A 23135-nucleotide genomic window follows, 5' to 3' on the forward strand; every position below is an offset into this window, starting at 1 on the left:
AGCTTCCCACAATAAGTTGGGTGAATTTTAGACCATTCCTCCTGGTGTAACTGAATCAGTTTTGAAGGCCTCCTTGCTCGCACACGATTTTCAGTTCTGCCCACAAATTCTCTATGGGATTGAGGTCAGGGCTTTGTGATGGCCGCTCCAATACCTTGACTTTGTTGTCCTTAAGCCATTTTGCCTCAACTTTGGAAGTATACTTGGGGTCAAGCTTTAACTTCCTGACTGACTGACTACCTGACCGATGTCTTGAGATGTTGCTTCAAAAGCCTCACTATTGCTTGATACTGCTGCTCTTTAATTATTTGTTACTTTATTTCTTATTTTTTTTATGTATTTTCCTTAAAACTGCATTGTTGGTCAAGGGCTTGTAGTAAGTAAGCATTTCACCTGTTGTATTCGGCGCATGTGTCACGCCCTGACCTTAGTATTCTTTGTTTTCTTTATTATTTTGGTTAGGTCAGGGTGTGACAAGGGTGATTTATGTGTTTTGGTCTTGTCTAGGGGTTTTGTATGTTTATGGGGGTGTTTACTTGTCTAGGTGTTATGTATGTCTATGGTTGCCTAGATTGGTTCTCAATTAGGCAGCTGTTTATCATTGTCTCTGATTGGGAACCATATTTAGGCAGCCATATTCCTTAGGTTCTCTGTGGGTTATTGTTTATGTGTTAGTTGCCTGTGGCTGCATTTAGCATATATATAGCATCACAGTTGTTGTGTAAGTTTAAGTGTTCTTCGTTTCATTAAATAAGAAGAATGTATTCACATCACGCTGCACCTTGGTCTCCTCCATTCAACAAACGTGACAGCATGTGACAAATAAAATTTGACTCCTGTGTTGTCTTGGCTGTATGCTTAGGGTTGTTGTCCTGTTGGAAGGTGAACCTTTTCCCCAGTCTGAGGTCCTGAGAGCTTTGGAGCAGGTTTCCATCAAGGATCTCTCTGTACTTTGCTCCGTTCACCCATGCCTCTATTGACTAGTCTCCCAGTCCCTGCCGCTGAAAAACATCCCCACAGCATGATTCTGCCACCACCATGCTTCACCGTAGGGATGGTGCCAGGTTTCCTCCACACGTAAGGCTTGGTATTCAGGTTTCATCAGACCAGAGAATCTTGTTCTTATGGTCTGAGAGTCCTTTAGGTGCCTTTTGGTAAACACTTAGCAGGCTGTCATGTGCCTTTTACTGAGGAGTGGCTTCCGTCTGGCCACTCTACCATAAAGGCCTGATTGGTGGAGTGCTGCTGAGATGGTTGTCTGTCTGGAAGGTTCTCCCATCTCCACAGAGAACCTCTGGAACTCTATCACAGTGACCATCGGGTTCTTGGTCACCTCCCTAACCAAGGCCCTTCTCCCCCAAATACTCAGTTTGGCCGGGCAGCCAGCTCTGGTTAGAGTCTTGGTGATTCCAAACTTCTTCCATTTAAGAATGATGGAGGCCTCTGTGTTCGAGGGGACCTTCAATGCTGCAGAAATATTTTGGTACCCTTCCCCAAATATGTGCCTCGACACAATCCTATCTCGAAGCTCTACGGACAGTTCCTTCGACCTCATGGTTTAGTTTTTGCTCTGACATCCACTGTCAACTGTAGGACCTTATATAGACAGGTGTGGGCCAATTGAATTGACCACAGGTGGACTCCAATCAAGTTGTAGAAACATCTCAAGGATGATCAATGAAAACATGATGCACCTGACTTTGATTTTGAGTCTCATAGCAAAGGGACTGAATACTTGTTGAAATAAGGTATTTTTAATACATTTGCAAACATTTCTAAAAAACTGTTTTTGTGTGTGTAGATTGCTGAAGATTTGTTTTTATTTGATCCATTTTAGAAAAAGGCTGTAACGTAACAAAATGTGGAAAAAGTCAAGGGGTCTGAATACTTCCCGAAGGCACTGTATTTAGTTATAGTAGGGCAAAGTGACTAGATAAGTAAGAGATAAACGCAGACGTTCTGTACATTACATAAGGGATGATCAACAAGAGGCTTTTGCGTTCTATGGAGAATAATGATGGACGTGGAAGGTGTGTACCACGACATGCTAGCGGAGATCAAATTTCAATACTGAAGCAATGCTGCAAATTTCAGCGATACAGAGAGCAAGGTTATTACAAATCTCCGCTGTTGACAACCAAATGCTAATCTAAAAGAAATGGTAGATAATCTCTAGAGGTTTTTTACAATGTAGATCTAGTATAGAAATTGCCTGGCTGAGTTGATGAGACAGTGGATTGCGCAGTCAGATGGAACAGAGTAAATAGGCATTTTAAGGTCATAGGTTTAGCAGGTGGTAACTTGTGGAATAGACACCGTCTGGAATGCGGTTTTAACCAATCAGCACCCAGGATTAGAAACACACATTGTGTAAGATGTCAAGGCATCAGTCAGTTTCCCAACACTCCTTACTGATTCTCTGGACATGTCTGTCTGTTAGCTCCATACCAATCAACAGGAACATGTGTTATAGTCAGAATATAGTGACAGGACCAAGTAAATCATCCAAAACCATTCACCCAAAGCCTTTCACATACATTTAGTAGAATTCTAAATTGGGTAGAATTTATATATACCTATTTCCATATTTGAAGAACTAAAGTTGTAGATATCATGGTCAATCTGCCCTCTGTTGCCTTAGTTATGTTTATTGCTCTGTGTCTGATTAATGAGTAAGCCAGGATACAAAAGGAGAGGGCGTGGAGGTCTTCTTAAAGAGGAAGACATTGTAGTCTCCCTCATTCAACAAAGACTATTATCCCAGGAGGTCAACCTTTTCTCTTAACCTTCCATTTGGCGTTATAGACATGTAAGAGACAGTTTATTCAATTCTAATTTGCTTGTTTTAACTGTCTAAGGACATTGCTTTTTGGACTGGGGGATGACACAGGTAAGTCATAGTTTTGTTTGCATGTACAGTACCAGTCAAGTTTGGACACACCTACTCATTCCAGGGTTTTTCTTAATGTTTTAAAACAATTTTTACCATTTACCATTTTTCTACATTGTAGATTAATAGTAAAGACATCAAAACTGTGAAATGGCACAAAAGGAATCATGTAGTAATCAAAAAAGATAGTCACCTGGTATGCATTTCAATTAACAGGTGTGCCTCGTTAAAAGTACATTTGTGGAATTTATTTCCTTCTTAATTCATTTAAACCAATCACAAGGTAAGGGTGGTAATACAGAAGAGAGCCCTATTTGGTAAAATACCAAGTCCATAGTATGGCAAGAACATCTCAAATAAGCAATATATATGTTGCAAAAAATATGTTTAAAAAAATTAAAGATATTTGTCCTCCGAAGAGGGGGGGGGTGGTGGAGGGGTTAATAAAAAATGAATAAAGACATGAAGGTCAGTCAATCTGGAAAATTTCAAGAAGTTTGAAAGTTTCTTCAAGTGCAGTCGCAAAAAACATCAAGTGCTATGATGGATCTGGTTCTCATGAGGACCGACACAGGAAAGGAAGACCCAGAGTTACCTCTGCTGCAGAGGATACGTTCATTAGAGTTAACTGGTTCTCATGAGGAACGCCACAGGAAAGGAAGACCCAAAGTTACCTCTGCTGTCATGTTTTGTCTTATTTTGTCTTGTCATTTTGCTTTTCCCTCTTCGTTTTCCCCCTGCTGGTCTTTTTAGGTTCGTTCTCCTCTTTTTCTCTCTCCCTTCCTCTCTCTCTTCTCTCTATCGTTCCGTTCCTGCTCCCAGCTGTTCCTATTCCCCTAATCAATCATTTAGTCTTCCCACACCTGTTCCTTATCTTTTCCCCTGATTAGAGTCCCTATTTCTTCCCTTGTTTTCCGTTCCTGTCCTGTCGGATCCTTGTCTATTGTTCACCGTGCTGTGTCTGTGTATCGCCCTGTCGTGTCGTGTTTCCCTCAGATGCTGCGTGGAGAGCAGGTGTCTGAGTCTGCTAGGTTCAAGTGCCTTCCCGAGGCAACCTGCAGTTCTTGATCGAGTCTCCAGTCTGTTCTCGTCATTACGAGTGGAATTATGTCTTATGTTTGTAGAATTACTTTACTGGATTAAAGACTCTGTTTTCGCCAAGTCGCTTTTGGGTCCTCATTCACCTGCATGACAGAAGGATCCGACCAAGAATGGACCCAGCGACTATGGATTCTCTCTACTCTACTCTCGAGTTCCAGGGAGCGATGCTCGGCAGACACGAGCAGGAATTGTCTGCTGCTCGGCATGCCGTTGAGACCCTGGCCGCTCAGGTCTCCGACCTCTCAGGACAGTATCAGAGTCTTCGTCTCGTGTCACCAGCTACTTCCGGTTCTTCCGAGCCTCCGGAACCTAGGGTTAATAACCCACCATGTTATTCTGGGCAGCCCACTGAGTGCCGCTCCTTTCTCACCCAGTGTGATATCGTGTTCTCTCTCCAACCCAACACATACTCAAGAGAGAGAGCTCGGATTGCCTACGTCATATCACTCCTTACTGGTCGGGCTCGGCAGTGGGGCACAGCTATCTGGGAGGCAAGCGCTGAGTGTACTAACAATTATCTGAACTTTAAAGAGGAGATGATAAGGGTTTTTGATCGCTCAGTTTTTGGGAAAGAAGCTTCCTGGTCCCTGTCTTCCCTATGTCAAGGTAATCGATCCATAACGGATTACTCTATAGAGTTTCGCACTCTTGCTGCCTCCAGTAACTGGAACGAGCAGGCGTTGCTCGCTCGTTTTCTGGAGGGACTCCACGCTAAGGTTAAGGATGAGATTCTCTCTCGGGAGGTTCCATCCAGCGTGGATTCTTTGATTGAACTCGCTATTCGCATTGAACGACGGGTAGATCTTCGTCACCGAGCTCATAGAAGAGAGCTCGCGTTAACTGTGTCTCCCCTCTCTCCGACACTACCGTCTTTCCCCACTGACTCAGGTGTTGAGCCCATGCAGCTGGGGGTATTCGCATCTCGACTAAGGAGAGGGAACGGAGAATCACCAACCGCCTCTGTCTCTATTGCGGTTCCGCTGGTCATTTTGTCATTTCATGTCCAGTTAAAGGCCAGAGCTCATCAGTAAGCGGAGGGCGACTGATAAGCGCTACTAGACGGTCCTCTCCGTCAAGTACATGTACTACTTTACCGGTCCATCTACGCTGGACCGGATCGGCAGCTTCCTGCAGTGCATTAATAGACTCTGGGGCAGAGGGCTGTTTTATGGACGAAGCCTGGGCGCGGGAACATGACATTCCTCTCAGACAGTTAGGGAGCCCACGGTCATGTTTGCCTTGGATGGTAGTCCTCTCCCCAGTATATTATGTGAAACACTACCTTTAACCCTCACTGTATCTGGTAACCATAGTGAGACCATTTCTTTTTGATTTTTTGTTCACCTTTTACACCTGTTGTTTTGGGTCATCCCTGGCTAGTGTGTCATAATCCTTCTTTTGATTGGTCTAGTAATTCTATCCTTTCCTGGAACGTTTCTTGTCATGTGAAGTGTTTAATGTCTGCTATTTCTCCTGTTTGTTCTGTCCCCTCTTCTCAGGAGGAACCTGGTGATTTGACAGGAGTGCCGGAGGAATATCATGGTCTGCGCACGGTCTTCAGTCGGTCCAGAACCAACTCCCTTCCTCCTCACCGGTCGTATGATTGTTGTTCTGATCTCTTTAAGAAGCGTTTTGCATCCGCTCCTATCCTTGTTGCACCTGACGTCACTAAACAGTTTATTGTTGAGGTTGACGCGTCGGGGGTGGGCGTGGGAGCCATTCTGTCCCAGCGCTCCGATACTGACGATGGGGTCCACCCTTGTGCGTATTTTTCTCATCGCCTGTCACCGTCGGAACGTAACTATGATGTGGCTAACCGCGAACTGCTCGCCATCCGTTTAGCCCTAGGCAAATGGCGACAGTGGTTGGAGGGGGCGACCGTTCCTTTTGTCGTTTGGACTGACCAAAGGAACCTTGAGTACATCCGTTATGCCAAACGACTGAATGCGCGTCATGCTCGTTGGGCGTTGTTTTTCGCTCGTTTCGAGTTCGTTATTTCTTTTTGCCCGGGTACTAAGAACACCAAGCCTCATGCTTTATCCCGTCTCTTTAGTTCTTCTGTGGCTTCTACCAATCCCGAGGGGATCCTTCCTGTTGGGCGTGTTGTCGGGTTGACTGTCTGGGGAATTGAGAGACAGGTTAAGCAAGCACTCACGCACACTGCGTCGCCGCGCGCTTGTCCTAGTAACCTTCTTTTCGTTCCTGTTTCTACTCGTCTGGCTGTTCTTCAGTGGGCTCACTCTGCCAAGTTAGCTGGCCATCCCGGCGTTCGGGGTACGCTTGCTTCTATTCGCCAGCGGTTTTGGTGGCCTACTCAGGAGCGTGACACGCGCCGTTTCGTGGCTGCGTGTTCAGACTGCGCGCAGAAGAAGTCTGGTAATTTTTTTTCTGCTTCTGCTCCTGGTCTTGCTGGGTCTCAGTCTGTTCCCTGCCATCGCATCTCTCTTGTTCTTGTTCCTGCCCTTGCTGTGTCTCAGTCTGTCCCTAGTTGTTACTCTCCTGGCCTGTTTGGTCCTGTTTGCTCTAAAGCTTTCAGTTCTCTACCCGTGTCTCATTTTTTTTTTTTTTTAGAGTAGTACCCTAGTTTCCCTTTTTATCGTTTTTCGTTACGGTCCTGAGGAGAGGAGTTGGGTTCTTTCTCGGGACGTGCTGGACCGTTTGATCTATGATTTCCTCCGTTGCCGCCAGTGTTCCTCCTCGAGAGCGCCAGGAGGCGCTCGGTGAGTGGGGGGGTACTGTCATGTTTTGTCTTATTTTGTCTTGTCATTTTGCTTTTCCCTCTTCGTTTTCCCCCTGCTGGTCTTTTTAGGTTTGTTCTCCTCTTTTTCTCTCTCCCTTCCTCTCGCTCTTCTCTCTATCGTTCCGTTCCTGCTCCCAGCTGTTCCTATTCCCCTAATCAATCATTTAGTCTTCCCACACCTGTTCCTTATCTTTTCCCCTGATTAGAGTCCCTATTTCTTCCCTTGTTTTCCGTTCCTGTCCTGTCGGATCCTTGTCTATTGTTCACCGTGCTGTGTCTGTGTATCGCCCTGTCGTGTCGTGTTTCCCTCAGATGCTGCGTGGAGAGCAGGTGTCTGAGTCTGCTAGGTTCAAGTGCCTTCCCGAGGCAACCTGCAGTTCTTGATCGAGTCTCCAGTCTGTTCTCATCATTACGAGTGGAATTATGTGTTATGTTTGTAGAATTACTTTACTGGATTAAAGACTCTGTTTTCGCCAAGTCGCTTTTGGGTCCTCATTCACCTGCATGACATCTGCTGCAGAGGATACGTTCATTAGAGTTAACTGGTTCTCATGAGGAACGCCACAGGAAAGGAAGACCCAGAGTTACCTCTGCTCCAGAGGATACGTTCATTAGAGTTAACTGGTTCTCATGAGGACCGCCACAGGAAAGGAAGACCCAGAGTTACCTCTGCTCCAGAGGATACGTTCATTAGAGTTAACTGGTTCTCATGAGGAACGCCACAGGAAAGGAAGACCCAGAGTTACCTCTGCTCCAGAGGATACGTTCATTAGAGTTAACTGGTTCTCATGAGGACCGCCACAGGAAAGGAAGACCCAGAGTTACCTCTGCTGCAGAGGATACGTTCATTAGAGTTAACTGGTTCTCATGAGGACCGCCACAGGAAAGGAAGACCCAGAGTTACCTCTGCTGCAGAGGATACGTTCATTAAAGTTAACTGCACCTCAGATTGCAGCCCAAATAAATGCTTCACATAGTTCAAGTAACAGACACATCTCAACATCAACTGTTCAGGGGAGACTGGGTGAATCAGGCCTTCATGGTCTAATTGCTGCAAAGAAACCACTACTAAAGGACACCAATAAAAAGAAGAGTCTTGCTTGGGCCAAAACGACCAATGGACATTAGACCGGTGGAAATCTATCTTTTGGTCTGATGAGTCCAACTTTCAGATTTTGGTTCCAACCGCCATGTCTTTGAGAGACACAGAGTAGGTGAATGGATGATCTCTGCTTTTGTGGTTCCCACCGTGAAGTATGGAGGACGAAAGGGCTATTTGACCAAGAAGGGGAGTGATGGAGTGATGCATCAGATGACCTGGCCTCCACAATCACCCAACCTCAACCCAATTGAGATGGTTTGGGATGATTTGGACCATAGAGTGAAGGAAAGCAGCCGACAAGTGCTCAGCATATGTGGGAACTCCTTCAAGATTGTTGGAAAAGCGTTCCAGGTGAAGCTGGTAGAGAACACCAAGAGTGTGCAAAGCTGTCATCAAGGCAAAGATTGGCTACATTGGAGAATGTAAAATATAAAATATATTTTGATGTGTTTAACACTTTTTTGATTACTACATGATTCCATTTAATAGTTTTGATGTATTCACAATTATTCTACAATGTAGAAAATAGTAAAATAAAGAAAAACCCTTGAATGAGTAGGTGTGTCCAAACTTTTGACTGGTACTGCATATTGTACTGTTGTCTGATAACGGTTCTATTTGCAGATAGACTTCATTGTTCCCCATTTTCTGACATGATATTTACATGGAGAGATATTCATCTTTTGTTTTAGACTGGTGATGGATTCTGCCAGGAGGCCCTGTTTCATAACCGTGTGTTTGTGGGTACTGGCAACCACCTGTCTTCCATATTCCGGTATGGCCATAAATAAATCAAATCAAATTGTATTGGTCATATACAAATATTTAATGAAGTGATTATGAAGCAATTGTATAAACGCTAGTGTAAATGTAGTGTCAGTAGAATGCATTATGGCTGAAGAGTGAACTCCACTAGAGGAGGTTTTGTCCAATTGTCCCCAAAATGTCCAATGTCATTGTGTGACGTTGGTTCTGTGTTTTGTGCCAGGCTCCCAGAGCCCCAGCCTGTGGGGTAAGAAGGCGGTGTTCTTGGGCCGTCCATGTATGTGGCAGCTGAGTAAGGAGTGTGTAATGCCCCTCCTGGAAGAGCTCAGTGTGTGTGTGCACCTGTGCCGGAAGATCGCGACGCCTGAGTGGACCGGCTTTGTGTACAAGGCGCCTGGCAACAGGCAGGTAGAGCTGGGGCTTGCAGGCCGGGGAGGGCTCCTGGTGGCATGGCTGTTTGGGCATGAGTGGTCGGTACCAGAGGACCTGCCCCTGGAACACTGGCAAAACGTCTGCCTCACCTGGTCCAGCAACTCCGAGAGGCTCAGACTCTACATCAATGGGAGCAGTCGCCTGGACGCCCACGTTAACGCCAGCCTGTCCCGGCAACTGGCCCACAATGGCACCCTGACCCTGGGGGTGTCCCATAACATAGTAGATGGGGTGATGGAGTTTGAGGATGGGAAGAACTTCCTGGGGGACATAAGCCTGTTCAGGATGTGGGGGCGGGAGCAGACGGCTGAGGAGGTGAGGGCCCATAGCTGTGCCGATGGGAACGTGGTGAGCTGGGACACCCGTGACTGGGACTACCAGAGCTGCCTACCTGAAGATGACACTAGCCTCCAGTGTGGTTAGCTTCCATACTTATTGTCTTCTACTGTATTCTATTTGAAGTCCTATTGAGAAAGTCAGCCCTGGACACCATTCTATTCTATTCAAAGGGCCCCACTGAACAAATATACAGTGAAGTGGAAAACATGATTGTGACAAAATGTGTATTCTTTGAGTAAGTAGGGAGATTTCATCCTCTTGATATAATGTGTGAGGGAACATCTGTAGGTAATGTGAGGGAACATCTGTAGGTAATGTGAGGGAACATCTGTAGGTAATGTGAGGGAACATCTGTAGGTAATGTGAGGGATCATCTGTAGGTAATGTGAGGGAACATCTGTAGGTAATGTGAGGGATCATCTGTAGGTAATGTGAGGGAACATCTGTAGGTAATGTGAGGGATCATCTGTAGCTAATGTGAGGGAACATCTGTATGTATTTCTATAATGGGATATCTGGTTAATGCCCTGTCTTCTCCGGTTGGATTGTCTCGGTCACCTTTCTTAGCATGGTCAATGTTCAAAATTAAAATGAAGGCCGTCATAGCACAACGGCACCCTCTTGACAAGCCTGTCAATTCCCCAGAGGACATCATACGCAAATGGGTAAGAAGAATGTGATAAAGGATTGCTTTTTCCATTACATAAAGGTGCCATGATATTCAATCCCAGTTGAATATGAACCCTATTTGTCTCATTTGTCATTTTCCATCAGCTGGGGACCATATTTCTTGGGAACATTTCTGTGCGTGACATCTTTGTGTCATCTCCAAGGTAGTTTCATGTGTCAATTGAACGGAATTGTCCATTGGAATATAATGTACAGCATTGCTTGAATGTGGAGGGTGTTTTTGTATGTGTGTGTGTGTGTGTGTGTGTGTGTGTGTGTGTGTGTGTGTGTGTGTGTGTGTGTGTGTGTGTGTGTGTGTGTGTGTGTGTGTGTGTGTGTGTGTGTGTGTGTGTGTGTGTGTGTGTGTGTGTGTGTGTGTGTGTGTGTGTGTGTGTGTGTGTGTGTGTGTGTGTGTGCATGCATATGTGCGTACGCGTGTGCAAGTGTGCGTGTATGTTTGTGGGTGCTTGTATGTGAGTGTACTATAGCGAAGCCATATCTATATGAGAAACCAACATAAAGAACAAAACTGTCTAGACTTTCAACATCTTGTGTGAATATGATGATGTGTGTATGTGTGTGTTGAAGCAACCTAGAACATTGAAATGAACACTGCGTGGACACATGCCCCTTAGCCTAATCTCTAGTTTTATCTGTGTTCCCACACAGCCAGATCTGTCAAGTGGGCTATAATCCTAGTGTGCGAAACACAGAGAAAGCTCAGGTACGTCACTGTCCAGTGCCTCAATTAGATTTTCCATAACGAGGATTGCAATATCCTCAGAGAAGCACCGTGCTGATAGGCACTGAAGGGCTCCAGATAACGTTGTTATTCAACAGGACAGGCAGGAAACTGTCGGACAGGCTTTCATCGTAAACCCTTTTGTCAGGTCACAGACGAGGGGAAAGGTAAACTCATGAACAAAGTGGAAGAATTGCAATTAAGAGACCGTACAAGTTAGAACTAAAATCATAAATATGTGTTTGTTTCCAGGAATCAAGAAAAATGGAGTTCAACTCAACTTCTGACAAGTGGTATGAGGAGAATGCATAAGGATGCATGAGGATGCATAATGGACATTATAGTTTCTAGTCTGATGTTGTGTTGCTTCACTGTAGTGTCTCTCTCCATAGTGTCAGCTGTTTGGTTTATGTGAGTGTTAGTCCTGAGACTGATGTTGGAGCGGCCCAGAATGATATCTTTGGAAAGCTGAGTCTAGCCTTCACCTCTGGCCAAGTCACCCTTATTGCAGACCCCAGCAGCCTCAGTGTACGCCCCATAGGTGGGTACACACACACACACACACACACACACACACACACACACACACACACACACACACACACACACACACACACACACACACACACACACACACACACACACACACACACACACACACACACACACACACACACACACACACACACACACACACACACACAGTACCAGTCAAAAGTTTGGACACACCTAGCTGTACAAGCGTTTTTGTTTATTTTTACTATTTTATATTTTATGCATATAGAATAATAGTGAAGAGATCAAAACTATGAAAAACACATATGGAATCATGTAGTAACCAAAAAAGTGTTGAAAATATATTTGAGATTTGAGATTCTTCAAAGTAGCCACCCTTTGCCTTGATGACAGCTTTGCACACTCTTGGCATTCTCTCAACCAGCTTCACCTGGAATGCTTTTCCAACAGTCTTGAAGCAGTTCCCACATATGCTGAGCAATTGTTGGCTGCTTTCCCTTCACTCTGCAGTCCAACTCATCCCAAACTATCTCAATTGAGTTGAGGTCGGGTGATTGTGGAGGCCAGGTCATCTGATACAGCACACCATCACTCTCCATCTTGGTCAAATAGGCCCTACACAGCCTGGAGGTGTGTTTGGTCATTGTCCTGTTGAAAAACAAATTATAGTCCCACTAAGCGCAAACCAGATGGGATGTCGTATCGCTTCAGAATGCTGTTATAGCCATGCAGGTTAAGTGTGACTTGTTCTAAATAAATCACAGACAGTGTCCCCAGCAAAGCAGCCCCGCTCCATCACACCTCCTCCTCCATGCTTCATGGTGGGAACCACACATGCAGAGATCATCCGTTCACCTACTCTGCATCTCACAAAGACTCATCAGTCCAAAAGACAGATTTCCACCGGTCTTATGTCCATTGTTCATGCCTCTTGGCCCAAACAATTATTTTCTGCTTATTGGTGTCCTTTAGTAGTGGTTTATTTGCAGCAATTCAACCATGAAGTCCTGATTCAAGCAGTCTCCTCTGAACCGTTGATGCTGAGATGTGCCTGTTACTTGAACTCTCTGAAGTATTTCTTTGGGCTGGAATTTCTGAGGCTGGTAACTAATGAACGTATCCTCTGCAGCAGCAGAGGTAACTCTGGGTATGGCGGTCCTTATGAGAGCCAGTTTCATCATAGCTCTCGATGGTTTTTGCAACTGTACTTGAAGAAACTTTCAAAGTTCTTAAAATGTTCCATATTGACTGACCTTCATGTCTTAAAGTAACGATGGACTGTCATTTCTCTTTGCTTATTTGAGCTGTTCTTGCCATAATATGGACTTGGTCTTTTACCAAATAGGGCTATCTTCTGTAAACCACCCCTAACTTGTAACAACACAACTGATTGGCTCATTAAGAAGGAAAGAAATTCCACAAATTAACTTTTAACAATGCACAACTGTTAATTGAAATGCATTCCAGGTGCCTACCTCATGAAGCTGGTTGAGAGAAAGCGCAAGAGTGTGCAAAGCTGTCATCAAGGCAAAAGGGTGGCTACTTTGAAAAATCTCAAACATAGCATATATTTTGATTTGTTTAACACTTTTTTGGTTACTACATGATTCCATATGTGTTATGTCATAGTTTTGATGTATTCACCGTTATTCTACAATGTAGAAAATAGTAAAAAAATAAAGAAAAACACTTGAATGAGTAGGTGTGTCCAAACCTTTTACTGGTACTGTACATATTCACATATGCACCTACAAATAGCATGCCCACACATGCACATGGATTCAAATGGATTGCACATTCATATTTTCGCACGCTGTTAAGCACACTGTTGTGTAATATCTTGCTCATTCCTCATAGGGGCTTTCCCCAAGGCAACAACTTCTCCTCCCACTGACACCAACACCACTGCTGGCTCACCAACCAGCACCACTGCTGGCTCACCAACCAGCACAACTGCTGGCTCACCAACCAGAACCACTGCTGGCTTACCAACCAGCACCACTGCTGGCTCACCAACCAGCACCACTGCTGGCTCACCAACCAGAACTACTACTGGCTCACCAACCAGCACCACTGTTGGCTCACCAACCAGCACCACTGTTGGCACACCAACCAGAACCACTGCTGGCTTACCAACCAGAACCACTGCTGGCCCACCAACCAGAACTACTACTGGCTCACCAACCAGCACCACTGCTGGCTCACCAACCAGAACCACTGCTGGCCCACCAACCAGAACTACTACTGGCTCACCAACCAGAACCACTGCTGGCTCACCAACCAGCACCACAGCTGGCTCACCAACCAGCACCACTGCTGGCTCACCAACCAGAACTACTACTGGCTCACCAACCAGAACTACTACCTTCTCACCAACCAGCACTACTGCATCAGGTGACACAGTTCTTTCATAAAATAGAAATGCTGGACTGCTGTGCACTAAGGAGGACCTGAAATTGGCTTCCATTCCATTTTCACCAATCTATTCTAAAGAAGCTGGTTCCTTTCTTGTCTGTAGACCCTGGCTCTCCTTCAGAAACACACCAACCATCCATTGGAGTGCCTGCAAATCCCACTGGCCTGTCTACAACCAGAGAATCTTTAGACTTCAATTCAACAAAACCTGGTCAGCCAATATGACACATTTGATTACCTGTCTGCTAACGCTACAAATAAGCTTCATGGTCATAGAAAAATATCAGTGGCTCTAAAATAAGTTTATTTTCCATAGGTGTAAGACCTAGGTTGAGAGATGAAGGCTGTTCACATGTACAATTTCCACTTTTATGCTGTTATTAGGCATTGCATCCACCTTCTACAGAGTTAATGTGAAACTGAATATGACAACGACTGTAACTGGCAACGACCCAGGGGAGACCATTCAGAAGTGGGTAAGAAACACAACAACAACAGCATCGGCACTGGAGGATGATAAACGTACAACAACATTCTCTTCAGCCTAACGGTCGACACAGCGTCTTTTTGTCTGGGTTACAGGTTCAGAGAAACCTTGGGAAAGTCAAGATGAACGTATTAAACATCAATATTTTAAACTCGACTTCTAAGTAAGTCCTGGCATTAACTGCATTATGACATGCTGTGTAGCATAAGAAAAATAAGACCCTGAGGTGTGCCTTTTAACGGGGGCTCGTTCCTTGTGTTTTTGTTGTAGAGTCAATGATCTTAAAAAGATTCAAGAACTGGAGATGGTGAGGCTGTTTTACAAATGACTGTATCAACATTGGAAATTGATTTAGGGTGTAACTACATTTAATCATAATCGCAGCAGTAAGGAACCAGTTATACTATTGCGAAAATGAATGAGCATAATCTTTATTACCACACTGTAAGTTTATTGCTTTCAATATGAGTAAACAATTTATTGCCCACTAGTCATGAATTGTTTTTGGTTAAGTAAGATGTATAGTGCATATTTCATTGTGGTGTCTTCTCTATTAGACTGCTGAGCTGGGACATGAGAAAAGGTAAGAGATGATAAGAATGGAAAGAGATGATAAAAAAGGTAAGAGATGATAAAAAAGTTAAGAGATGATGAGAATGGAAAGAGATGATAAAAAAGTTAAGAGATGATGAGAATGGAAAGAGATGATAAAAAAGTTAAGAGATGATGAGAATGGAAAGAGATGATAAAAAAGTTAAGAGATGATGAGAATGGAAAGAGATGATAAAAAAGTTAAGAGATGATGAGAATGGAAAGAGATGATAAAAAGTTAAGAGATGATGAGAATGGAAAGAGATGATAAAAAAAAAGATGATAAGAATGGAAAGAGATGATAGAAAAGTTAAGAGATGATGAGAATGGAAAGAGATGATAAAAAAGTTAAGAGATGATGAGAATGGAAAGAGATGATAAAAAAGGTAAGAGATGATGAGAATGGAAAGAGATGATAAAAAAGTTAAGAGATGATGAGAATGGAAAGAGATGATAAAAAAGTTAAGAGATGATAAGAATGGAAAGAGATGATAGAAAAGTTAAGAGATGATAAGAATGGAAAGAGATGATAAAAAAAGGTAAGAGATGATAAGAATGGTAAGAGATGATAGAAAAGTTAAGAGATGATGAGAATGGTAAGAGATGATAGAAAAGTTAAGAGATGATGAGAATGGAAAGAGATGATAGAAAAGTTAAGAGATTATAAAAAAGGTAAGAGATGATTAAAAAGGTGAGAGATTCTTTTTTTTAAAGTCAAAAAACAGTTGCCATTTTGTTATGTAGACTTGATAGATATTGATACCAACATGTTGTGTTTTGTTTTTCCCCAACTTGTTTTAGTATGCTGTTGACATTTCAGTAACCATTTTTTTTACTGAATCTGTTTTTTAAAATGCACCTTTTATTTAACTAGGCAAATCAGTTAAGAACAAATTCTTATTTACAATGACAGTCTACCAGGGAACAGTGGGCTAACTGCCTTGTTCAGAGGCTGAACAACAGATGTTTATCTTGTCAGCTCAGGATTCAATCCAGCAACATTTCAGTTACTGGCCCAACGCTCTAACCACTAGACTACCTTCTGCCCCAGGTTGGTCACCAGGTTGGTTTTGGGTTTTCATCCCACATTTTATCTGTAGGTTTAGATGTACCTTCCAGGTTGAGGATGCTGATGCACGTAATGTCACGACCACTCAAACACTGATCACTGACCTTCTGTCTGGGAACCATGTTGCTGAAGAGATCCAGGTTGACCGCAGAGATGTCCACGTTTCACATATAGGTACAGTATGGCTGACCTTTGACCTTTCCTCCATCTGTATTCGATTTTCCGATCTATTTTAGAGTGAATGAATGGTGTCCACCCAACTACTGTCACCAATCATACTTTCTCAGATCATACTTCCAAGAGGGAGGCATGGAAGAAAGAAAGAAAGAGAGAGAGAGAGAGAGAGAGAGAGAGAGAGAGAGAGAGAGAGAGAGAGAGAGAGAGAGAGAGAGAGAGAGAGAGAGAGAGAGAGAGAGAGAGAGAGAGAGAGAGAGAGAGAAAAAAAGAAAAAGAAAAAGAAAGAAAGAAATGAGGAAAGGAGGAAAAAGAGAAAGGAGGACGGAACGTTCCTGACATATTAACCTATTTTCCCCTCTCCAGATCCTGGGAGCTGTCCTAAGGACACCCATGAGAGTTTCTGGGGCGTGTATAAATGGCCAATCACAGAGGTCCAGGTGACAATAACTATGATCTGTGAGAAGAACCTTGGATCAAGGGCTTCCAGGAAATGGTGAAGGCCCAGCTAACGTTACATTTGCAATAATGCTTGTTAATTGGGGTCGGGAAATCTCATGGCTGTAGTGATGATGGTGGGAGTACCATAAATGGTGGTTTTATATAGTAGATACTGTGAAGTAAGATGATGTGCATTATATTCCATGGTATGGTAGATCTTGTTATCTTTATTCAAACAGTTTCTTGCTGAATCATCTTAGCGCTATACGTCTTTCTGAGGATTCAGAATATGTCTTTTAACCTGTTCAATACCAGAGCTGGGACTACGGTCAAAGGGCAAGATCATATTTCTATGGATAAATCCCCCGTTGCCATAGAGACGGCTCAGCGAAGAGATCCTTCAAATGTCTTCTAGACACAGTGCAACCCTGTCACACACGCTCTTACCTATCTGCACACAATCACTCAGTCACAGAGATGACACTGGTGGATCTCTCAGTGCGAGCAAGAATCCATTTCCTTCAATTCAATTGGGTGGACGGAACGCCTCTGGTGTCAGAGTGAGACATTGTCCTAGCGTGTATTATGCTAGCAGTGATACATTATGCCAATGTTTATTTAGCCTACCAGGGGAAGGTTGTCTGCAGGAAGTGAACATTGAAGGGAAAGAAAAGGAACATCACCTATAATTGAAAGAAAGCCCCTTGACTTACGTTTCCCATGATGCCTCCGTAGTCCACCCTTCTCCCTGAAACGTCAATACACAACATCTTTTTTTAATCATCGTAAAAAGAGGTGTGCAATTATGCTAAATAGTAACAAATTGTTTATTGACAACAGATCTGACAAAGCCAAGACTGGTCCTCTCGTCTTCTGCTCATTTCACCTTCAGCTCTTTTTTTCTCCTGGCTCCCTTCTTCCCTTTAGTGAGTTAGATGGAGTGACTGAGAAAGCCAAATGGGCTAAGCCAAACCTGAAGGCATGCAAGCCGGTAATCACCATCTCTGATCTGGATAAAGTCACCGTCACAGCAAGTAAGTGCCCTGTGCAGTCTAAATACCAGTCAATAGGTTTTGGTGAAATAACAGTCATTTGTTATGTTGTACTGTAGCTATGGCATGCATGTTCTTCCCTAGCCTCTTCGCCTGTGTTTTTCAGTAGTATTATATTAAAATATTCCACAGTGCAGTGTGCTACATAACATTGGACTTTGTGTCTTTTCCTCCCAGACAACTCAGCAGATGTGATGGACATGATTGAGGACCTCCTGGGTGACGAGGGGGACCTGAGTGACTCCCAGCTGGCCACCGTGGTCCAGAAGCTGGATGAGGTTCTGTGGGTCAGCACGGTGACCCCTCAGCTCGGCAGAGATATTGTCAACATCGTCGCTGACATCCTGGTGTCCAATTCTGACCTGTCAGCGGTCGCCAATGAGTAAGGGGAAGGGGCAATGGGGAGAGGGAATATGGTTGCAAGATTTCATGTAATTGTTCCTTTTTTTCTGATGTCACCTGTGTATTTTCCTCCTCCTCTGCTGTTCTTTATGACAAATTTGTCACTCACATTTTCCATCATGTTCCCAACAGAATTCTGGGTATCACAGACAGCATTGGGGACCAGATGGATTTCCCCGAGGAGTCACTAAATGTGACCGTCCCTTCCCTGGCCCTCTCCATGATCAACGTAGATCCAGAGCAGTTCCAGGGCCTCACGTTTGGTGTCTCCTCGTTTTCGACTGGCCTTGTTCCAGAGGTAAAATTGTAACATGACCCTATTGTCTGGTCAAGCACTTTCTGGATTTGACTATCAGTGAGTATCATAACACAGAGATACAGTGTCCATGGTCCAGCAGCGCAGCCAATTTCCTGTCCTGTCAATATGTCCATATAAATGTCCCGTTCTTTATTGCTCCCTGTGATATACTGAGCCCTTCCTACTAAAAATAAATGACATAATTAACTGGACCGTTTTTATTCCATTTAAATGAGGACATGTCCTTAAGGGAACAGAGAAATGTGTGACACATGTAGATGTTATATGACACATGTAGATGTTATATGACACATGTAGATGTTATATGGAAAAAGGAAAAGATAAATAATCCTGCATAACAGCAAATGTGAATTATTATGTGGACATTCCAAGTATTACATTTCCTGCACTGCAGAAAAGCTCTCCTGCAACAGGGTGATCAAATTAAGATCCTACATCTGTAGCATTAATTTCAACTGTGCTGAAACAGCAAATAGTAATGAAAATATGACGATTTACAGACACAAGAACATTGTTTATTCCAACATGTGTCCATTGTTTTCATTGTGGTGCAATGACCTTTAGTTCCATGATGAAATGTAGTTATATATGTCCACTTGAATAAATCATTGTACATGCGTTTTGATGATTTGTACACCACTTTCTTTTATAGACCTATGTCAACCAGACGTTCTTGAGTCGGCCTTGTGATGGCACAGTTGCATCCATCTCCCTTCCGCAGTCCCTTCACAACTTCTTCCCCCAGGGAAACAAAAAAAATAGAGTTCAGTTCCACTTCTATGGCATACAAGAGCTTTTCAAGGTACCTGGTTAAGAATGACTTGATGTCGTTAACAACGTATGAGGTGCATCATGATATTTGGTTAATTATTCATTAATAACCTTTTACCTCAGTGGGCTAAATCATGGTCACACAGAGTGTTTCTTGGTAGTCTTAAACTAATCTACTCCGAAACAAAAGTATACACCTCACACACAAGGTTATGGCTTAAAAAAAGAAGAAACCTGTACCATGTCAGATATAGAGTTGAAATGTATAATATTTTTGAGTTTGCATCCCAATATTACACTTAATATATATCACAGAAAACTGAAATATATATATTTTTAAACGTTTGACATAGAAACAGCAAGTTTTTAAAAGTAATTTAGGAAATTATGAACAATATGAATAACGTTCCACCCATGAGGCCACTAGAGGGTGATGTGGTCACTTGACAGCAGGAAGCTATGGAAGGATGGCTTACTTATTTCAAAGGGAAGCTTACAGAAAACATACAGTAGTTCAGTGTTAAAGGTTTTATGATCATTCACAGGACCCAGCAACCAACTGGACGCTGAATAGTTATGTGGTGTCTGCCAGTGTCAACAACAGCAATGTCAGCAACCTCAGGGATCCCGTGGTGGTGACACTTCGTCACCTCAAGCCTAAAGAGGTGAGGAATGAAAAATAGCTTCACCTTACCACTGAACATAATGATGTTTCTGCTTTAGAGCCTGACTAGCTGCACCCTTTGCTTCCCCAACAGAAAAACGACAACGTGGAGTGTGTGTACTGGGACTTCCAGAAGAACAATGGGAGCGGTGGATGGGACAGCAAAGGCTGTGAGACACTTCCAAGTATCTCCGCTTATCAGACCACCTGCCAATGCTACCACCTGACCCATTTCGGCGTGCTCCTGGTGAGTCACGTTTGTCGTCGACTGAGGGAAACAAAAGACATTAGTGCACTGCATCTGGACTGATATGAGGCTCCTATTGACCTTTGGCCTCTGTGGTGTCCTACAGGATGTGTCCAGGACTCCTATCGGTGAGGCTGACCAGGAGATCCTGACGGTCATCTCTTACCTGGGCTGTGGTGTGTCCTCCATCTTCCTGGGCATCAGCCTGCTCACCTACGTGGTCTTTGAGTAAGTCAGCATCTGGACAGATAGTCAAGGAGGCAGATTCATGGATGGGACAGACAGGGCAGACTATTTGGTGATATTACAACACACTATGTTCTCTACTTTTCTGTAGCCCTTCACATCACATTCTCCACTCCTCCTTTCTCTCTGTGTCATTGGCTTATTTCTTCCTGTGCTTCATCTGCCACACACACTATTCTTCTCATTCTCACCCTCTTTCCATTCATCTCCCATATATATATATATTCTCTCTCTCTCTCTCTCTCTCTCTCTCTCTCTCTCTCTCTCTCTCTCTCTCTCTCTCTCTCTCTCTCTCTCTCTCTCTCTCTCTCTCTCTCTCTCTCTCTCTCTCTCTCTCTCTCTCTCTCTCTCTCACACTCTCTCACTCTCTCACTCTCTCACTCTCTCTTCCACTCCGTCACAGGAAGCTGCGTAGCGACTACCCATCTAAGATCCTCATCAACCTTTCTGTGGCTCTGCTGGGCCTGAACCTAGTCTTCCTGCTGGACTCCTGGCTGTCCTCCTTCGGCAGCTACGGTCTCTGCATCAGCACGGCAGCCACGCTGCACTACTTCCTGTTAGCCTCATTCGCCTGGATGGGCCTGGAGGCCATCCACATGTACTTCGCTCTGGTCAAGGTCTTCAACGTCTATGTCCCCCTCTACATCCACAAGTTCTGCGCCCTCGGCTGGGGTAAGGCAGTCTGAAGCAAAATAAGGACAATTGTATTAAAATATTTTAGAGCAAGAATTGTATGACTACAATTATCTTTTTTTATTTGCTTGTCTTGGAATAACATTCTAATATGTGTTGAGAGCCTTGAGTCGATAAAAAAAAAGATCAATCAATTCAAGGTAAACGACAGTGATTTACTTTCCTTTTCGACGCTTTTGTATTGTAGTCAGTGTTTGAAACGTTTACACAGGCCCTGATCTAACGGATTGGCTGACCATGTTTGATGAGGGAATAGAATGAAGAGGTAAAGTTCTCTGTCTCCACACAGGCATTCCTCTGGTGATTGTCAGCATGGTCCTGGCCGTAGAGAAGGATGCCTATGGCAATGTTCTATCTGAGGCCTCCCTTGACTCTCTACAGGGCTCTGAGCCATTGTGAGTGTGCTGCACGGCCAGTTGACCAGTGTTACTGATTCAGGTTATTGATAGGGGTGTGTGGCAGTTCATCACATCCATGTTATTAATCATCTCTCCCTTTCTCAGCTGTTGGATGCAGAGTAATGTTTTCTTCTACGTCACGGTCGTGTCGTTTGTGCTGCTGGTCCTGGTTTTTAACGTGGTCGTGTTCATTGTGGTTCTGGTCCAAATCCGCCACATGCAGACCAATAAGCCTGCAGCAACAGGAAACAAGCGCTGTGTCATGCATGATTTTAGAGCAGCGGCCAGTCTCACCTTCCTATTGGGTCTCACCTGGCCAATAGCCTTCTTTACCTGGGGACCAGCCAGGGTCCCTATGCTCTACCTCTTCTCAGTCCTCAACAGTCTGCAAGGTAAGGGGACCAATATAATAGTGTCTATTGTACAAGAAGGTATGGAAGAGAGAGAGAGAGAGAGAGAGAGAGAGAGAGAGAGAGAGAGAGAGAGAGAGAGAGAGAGAGAGAGAGAGAGAGAGAGGGAGAGGGAGAGAGAGAGAGAGAGAGACAGAGAGAGAGAGAGAGAGAGAGAGGCAAGTAAGCAGGCAGGTGGAGACAGAGATAGAAAGAGAGAAGCCCCATTATCTCCTCTCTGTCTTTGTTTCAGGGTTCTTTATCTTTGTGTTCCACTGCCTGATGAAAGAGAATGTGAGGAAGCAGTGGAGGATCCATCTGTGCTGTGGCCGATTCAGGCTCAATGACTACTCAGGTACAGTCGATGGACCTCCAAGCAGTTTGTCTGCTAAATGACTCAAATGTAAATGTAAATATGGTTCATAGAGAGTGTTCCTGAAGATGCTTCATTTTTACCTTTGACCCGGGTTTAGATTGGAGCCACTCCATGACGATGGGCAGCAAGACCAAGCAGAACCAGCTGGTGCACCGCTCTCCATCTGTCAAGTCTGTCAACACCTCCTCTAGGAAGATCTCTGATGACTCCACTACAGCTAGCTGTAGCTCTGGCACACCCTACCAACAGGGGGCCTAGTCTACTGTAGCTCCACCACGGGGCCTAGTCTAGCTCCACCAGGAAGCCTAGCTCCACCAGGGGGCCTAGCCTAGCGCCACCAGGGGGCCTAGCCTAGCTCCACCAGGGGGCCTAGCCTAGCTCCACCAGGGGGCCTAGCCTAGCTCCACCAGGGGCCTAGCTCTACCAGGGGGCCTAGCATGGCTCACAGGACAGGGACACTGAACTTTACACAACATGTGCTATAACATCCTTCATCTGAAACAATGGGAAAAGCTTGAGCTCAGGACATCATAGCAGACACCTGAGTTCAGTCCATTCTGAATTGCACTGTCGTATGTCTCTCTGCAGTGCAGTCTCAACTTCCTCAGGAGATAAACATAATCTAGGTTTAAGTGTTTGCCTGTTCTGTGCATTAAAGGACACAAACTCTATGAATGATGTGTATTGTAAGTGGACTATTGTTGTAGTAAATGATCAATATGTTGGTACCTTGTGCATTCTATCTGGTAAATTGCATTCCTCTTCTCCATAATGTGTTTCTGTTTATCTTTTCATGATGTTAAATTAAAATCTTTTGCAAATAAAGAAGAGGAATGAAAACCTTGAAGTGTAAAGAGTCAAAGACACTTCAAAACCTTTCTTGACTTCACAGAAACCTATATTTTCAAAGCCTCGTAATGTAGGCATTCCATATGGGCTGTCTCTCACCATTTCAACAGGAAACAATCCATGACATGCCATCTCTAAAAGACTTGAAGGTTGATGAATGTGGTTTGTTTAGCATAGCGGGGAATCTTTTATTTTCAGTCTTTTCTCCATTTCTCCATCTAAAATACACCTTATGAATAGCACTCTTCCCACACTT

At 44.1% G+C, this 23135-nt stretch overlaps 1 protein-coding gene across 1 annotated transcript; it reads left to right on the plus strand.

Moving 5' to 3' along the window:
• Positions 1-2752: 2752 nt before the first annotated feature.
• On the plus strand, positions 2753-22884 carry LOC124010376 (adhesion G-protein coupled receptor G4-like). Its single transcript, XM_046322762.1, has 28 exons — positions 2753-2890; positions 8526-8608; positions 8822-9448; positions 9937-10034; positions 10144-10202; positions 10708-10762; positions 11033-11073; positions 11173-11321; positions 13154-13690; positions 13815-13922; positions 14096-14187; positions 14294-14361; positions 14469-14505; positions 14756-14781; positions 15890-16032; positions 16399-16528; positions 17401-17507; positions 17703-17907; positions 18060-18225; positions 18899-19048; positions 19563-19682; positions 19776-19928; positions 20035-20156; positions 20578-20846; positions 21157-21262; positions 21371-21657; positions 21908-22009; positions 22128-22884. Exons 2-28 carry the CDS (start codon positions 8533-8535, stop codon positions 22286-22288), a joined length of 4194 nt encoding a protein of 1397 aa, XP_046178718.1. The 5' UTR covers positions 2753-2890; positions 8526-8532; the 3' UTR covers positions 22289-22884.
• Positions 22885-23135: the final 251 nt, after the last annotated feature.

This window comes from Oncorhynchus gorbuscha, linkage group LG23, assembly GCF_021184085.1.
Source record: "Oncorhynchus gorbuscha isolate QuinsamMale2020 ecotype Even-year linkage group LG23, OgorEven_v1.0, whole genome shotgun sequence".
Classification (NCBI taxonomy): Eukaryota; Metazoa; Chordata; class Actinopteri; order Salmoniformes; family Salmonidae; genus Oncorhynchus; species Oncorhynchus gorbuscha.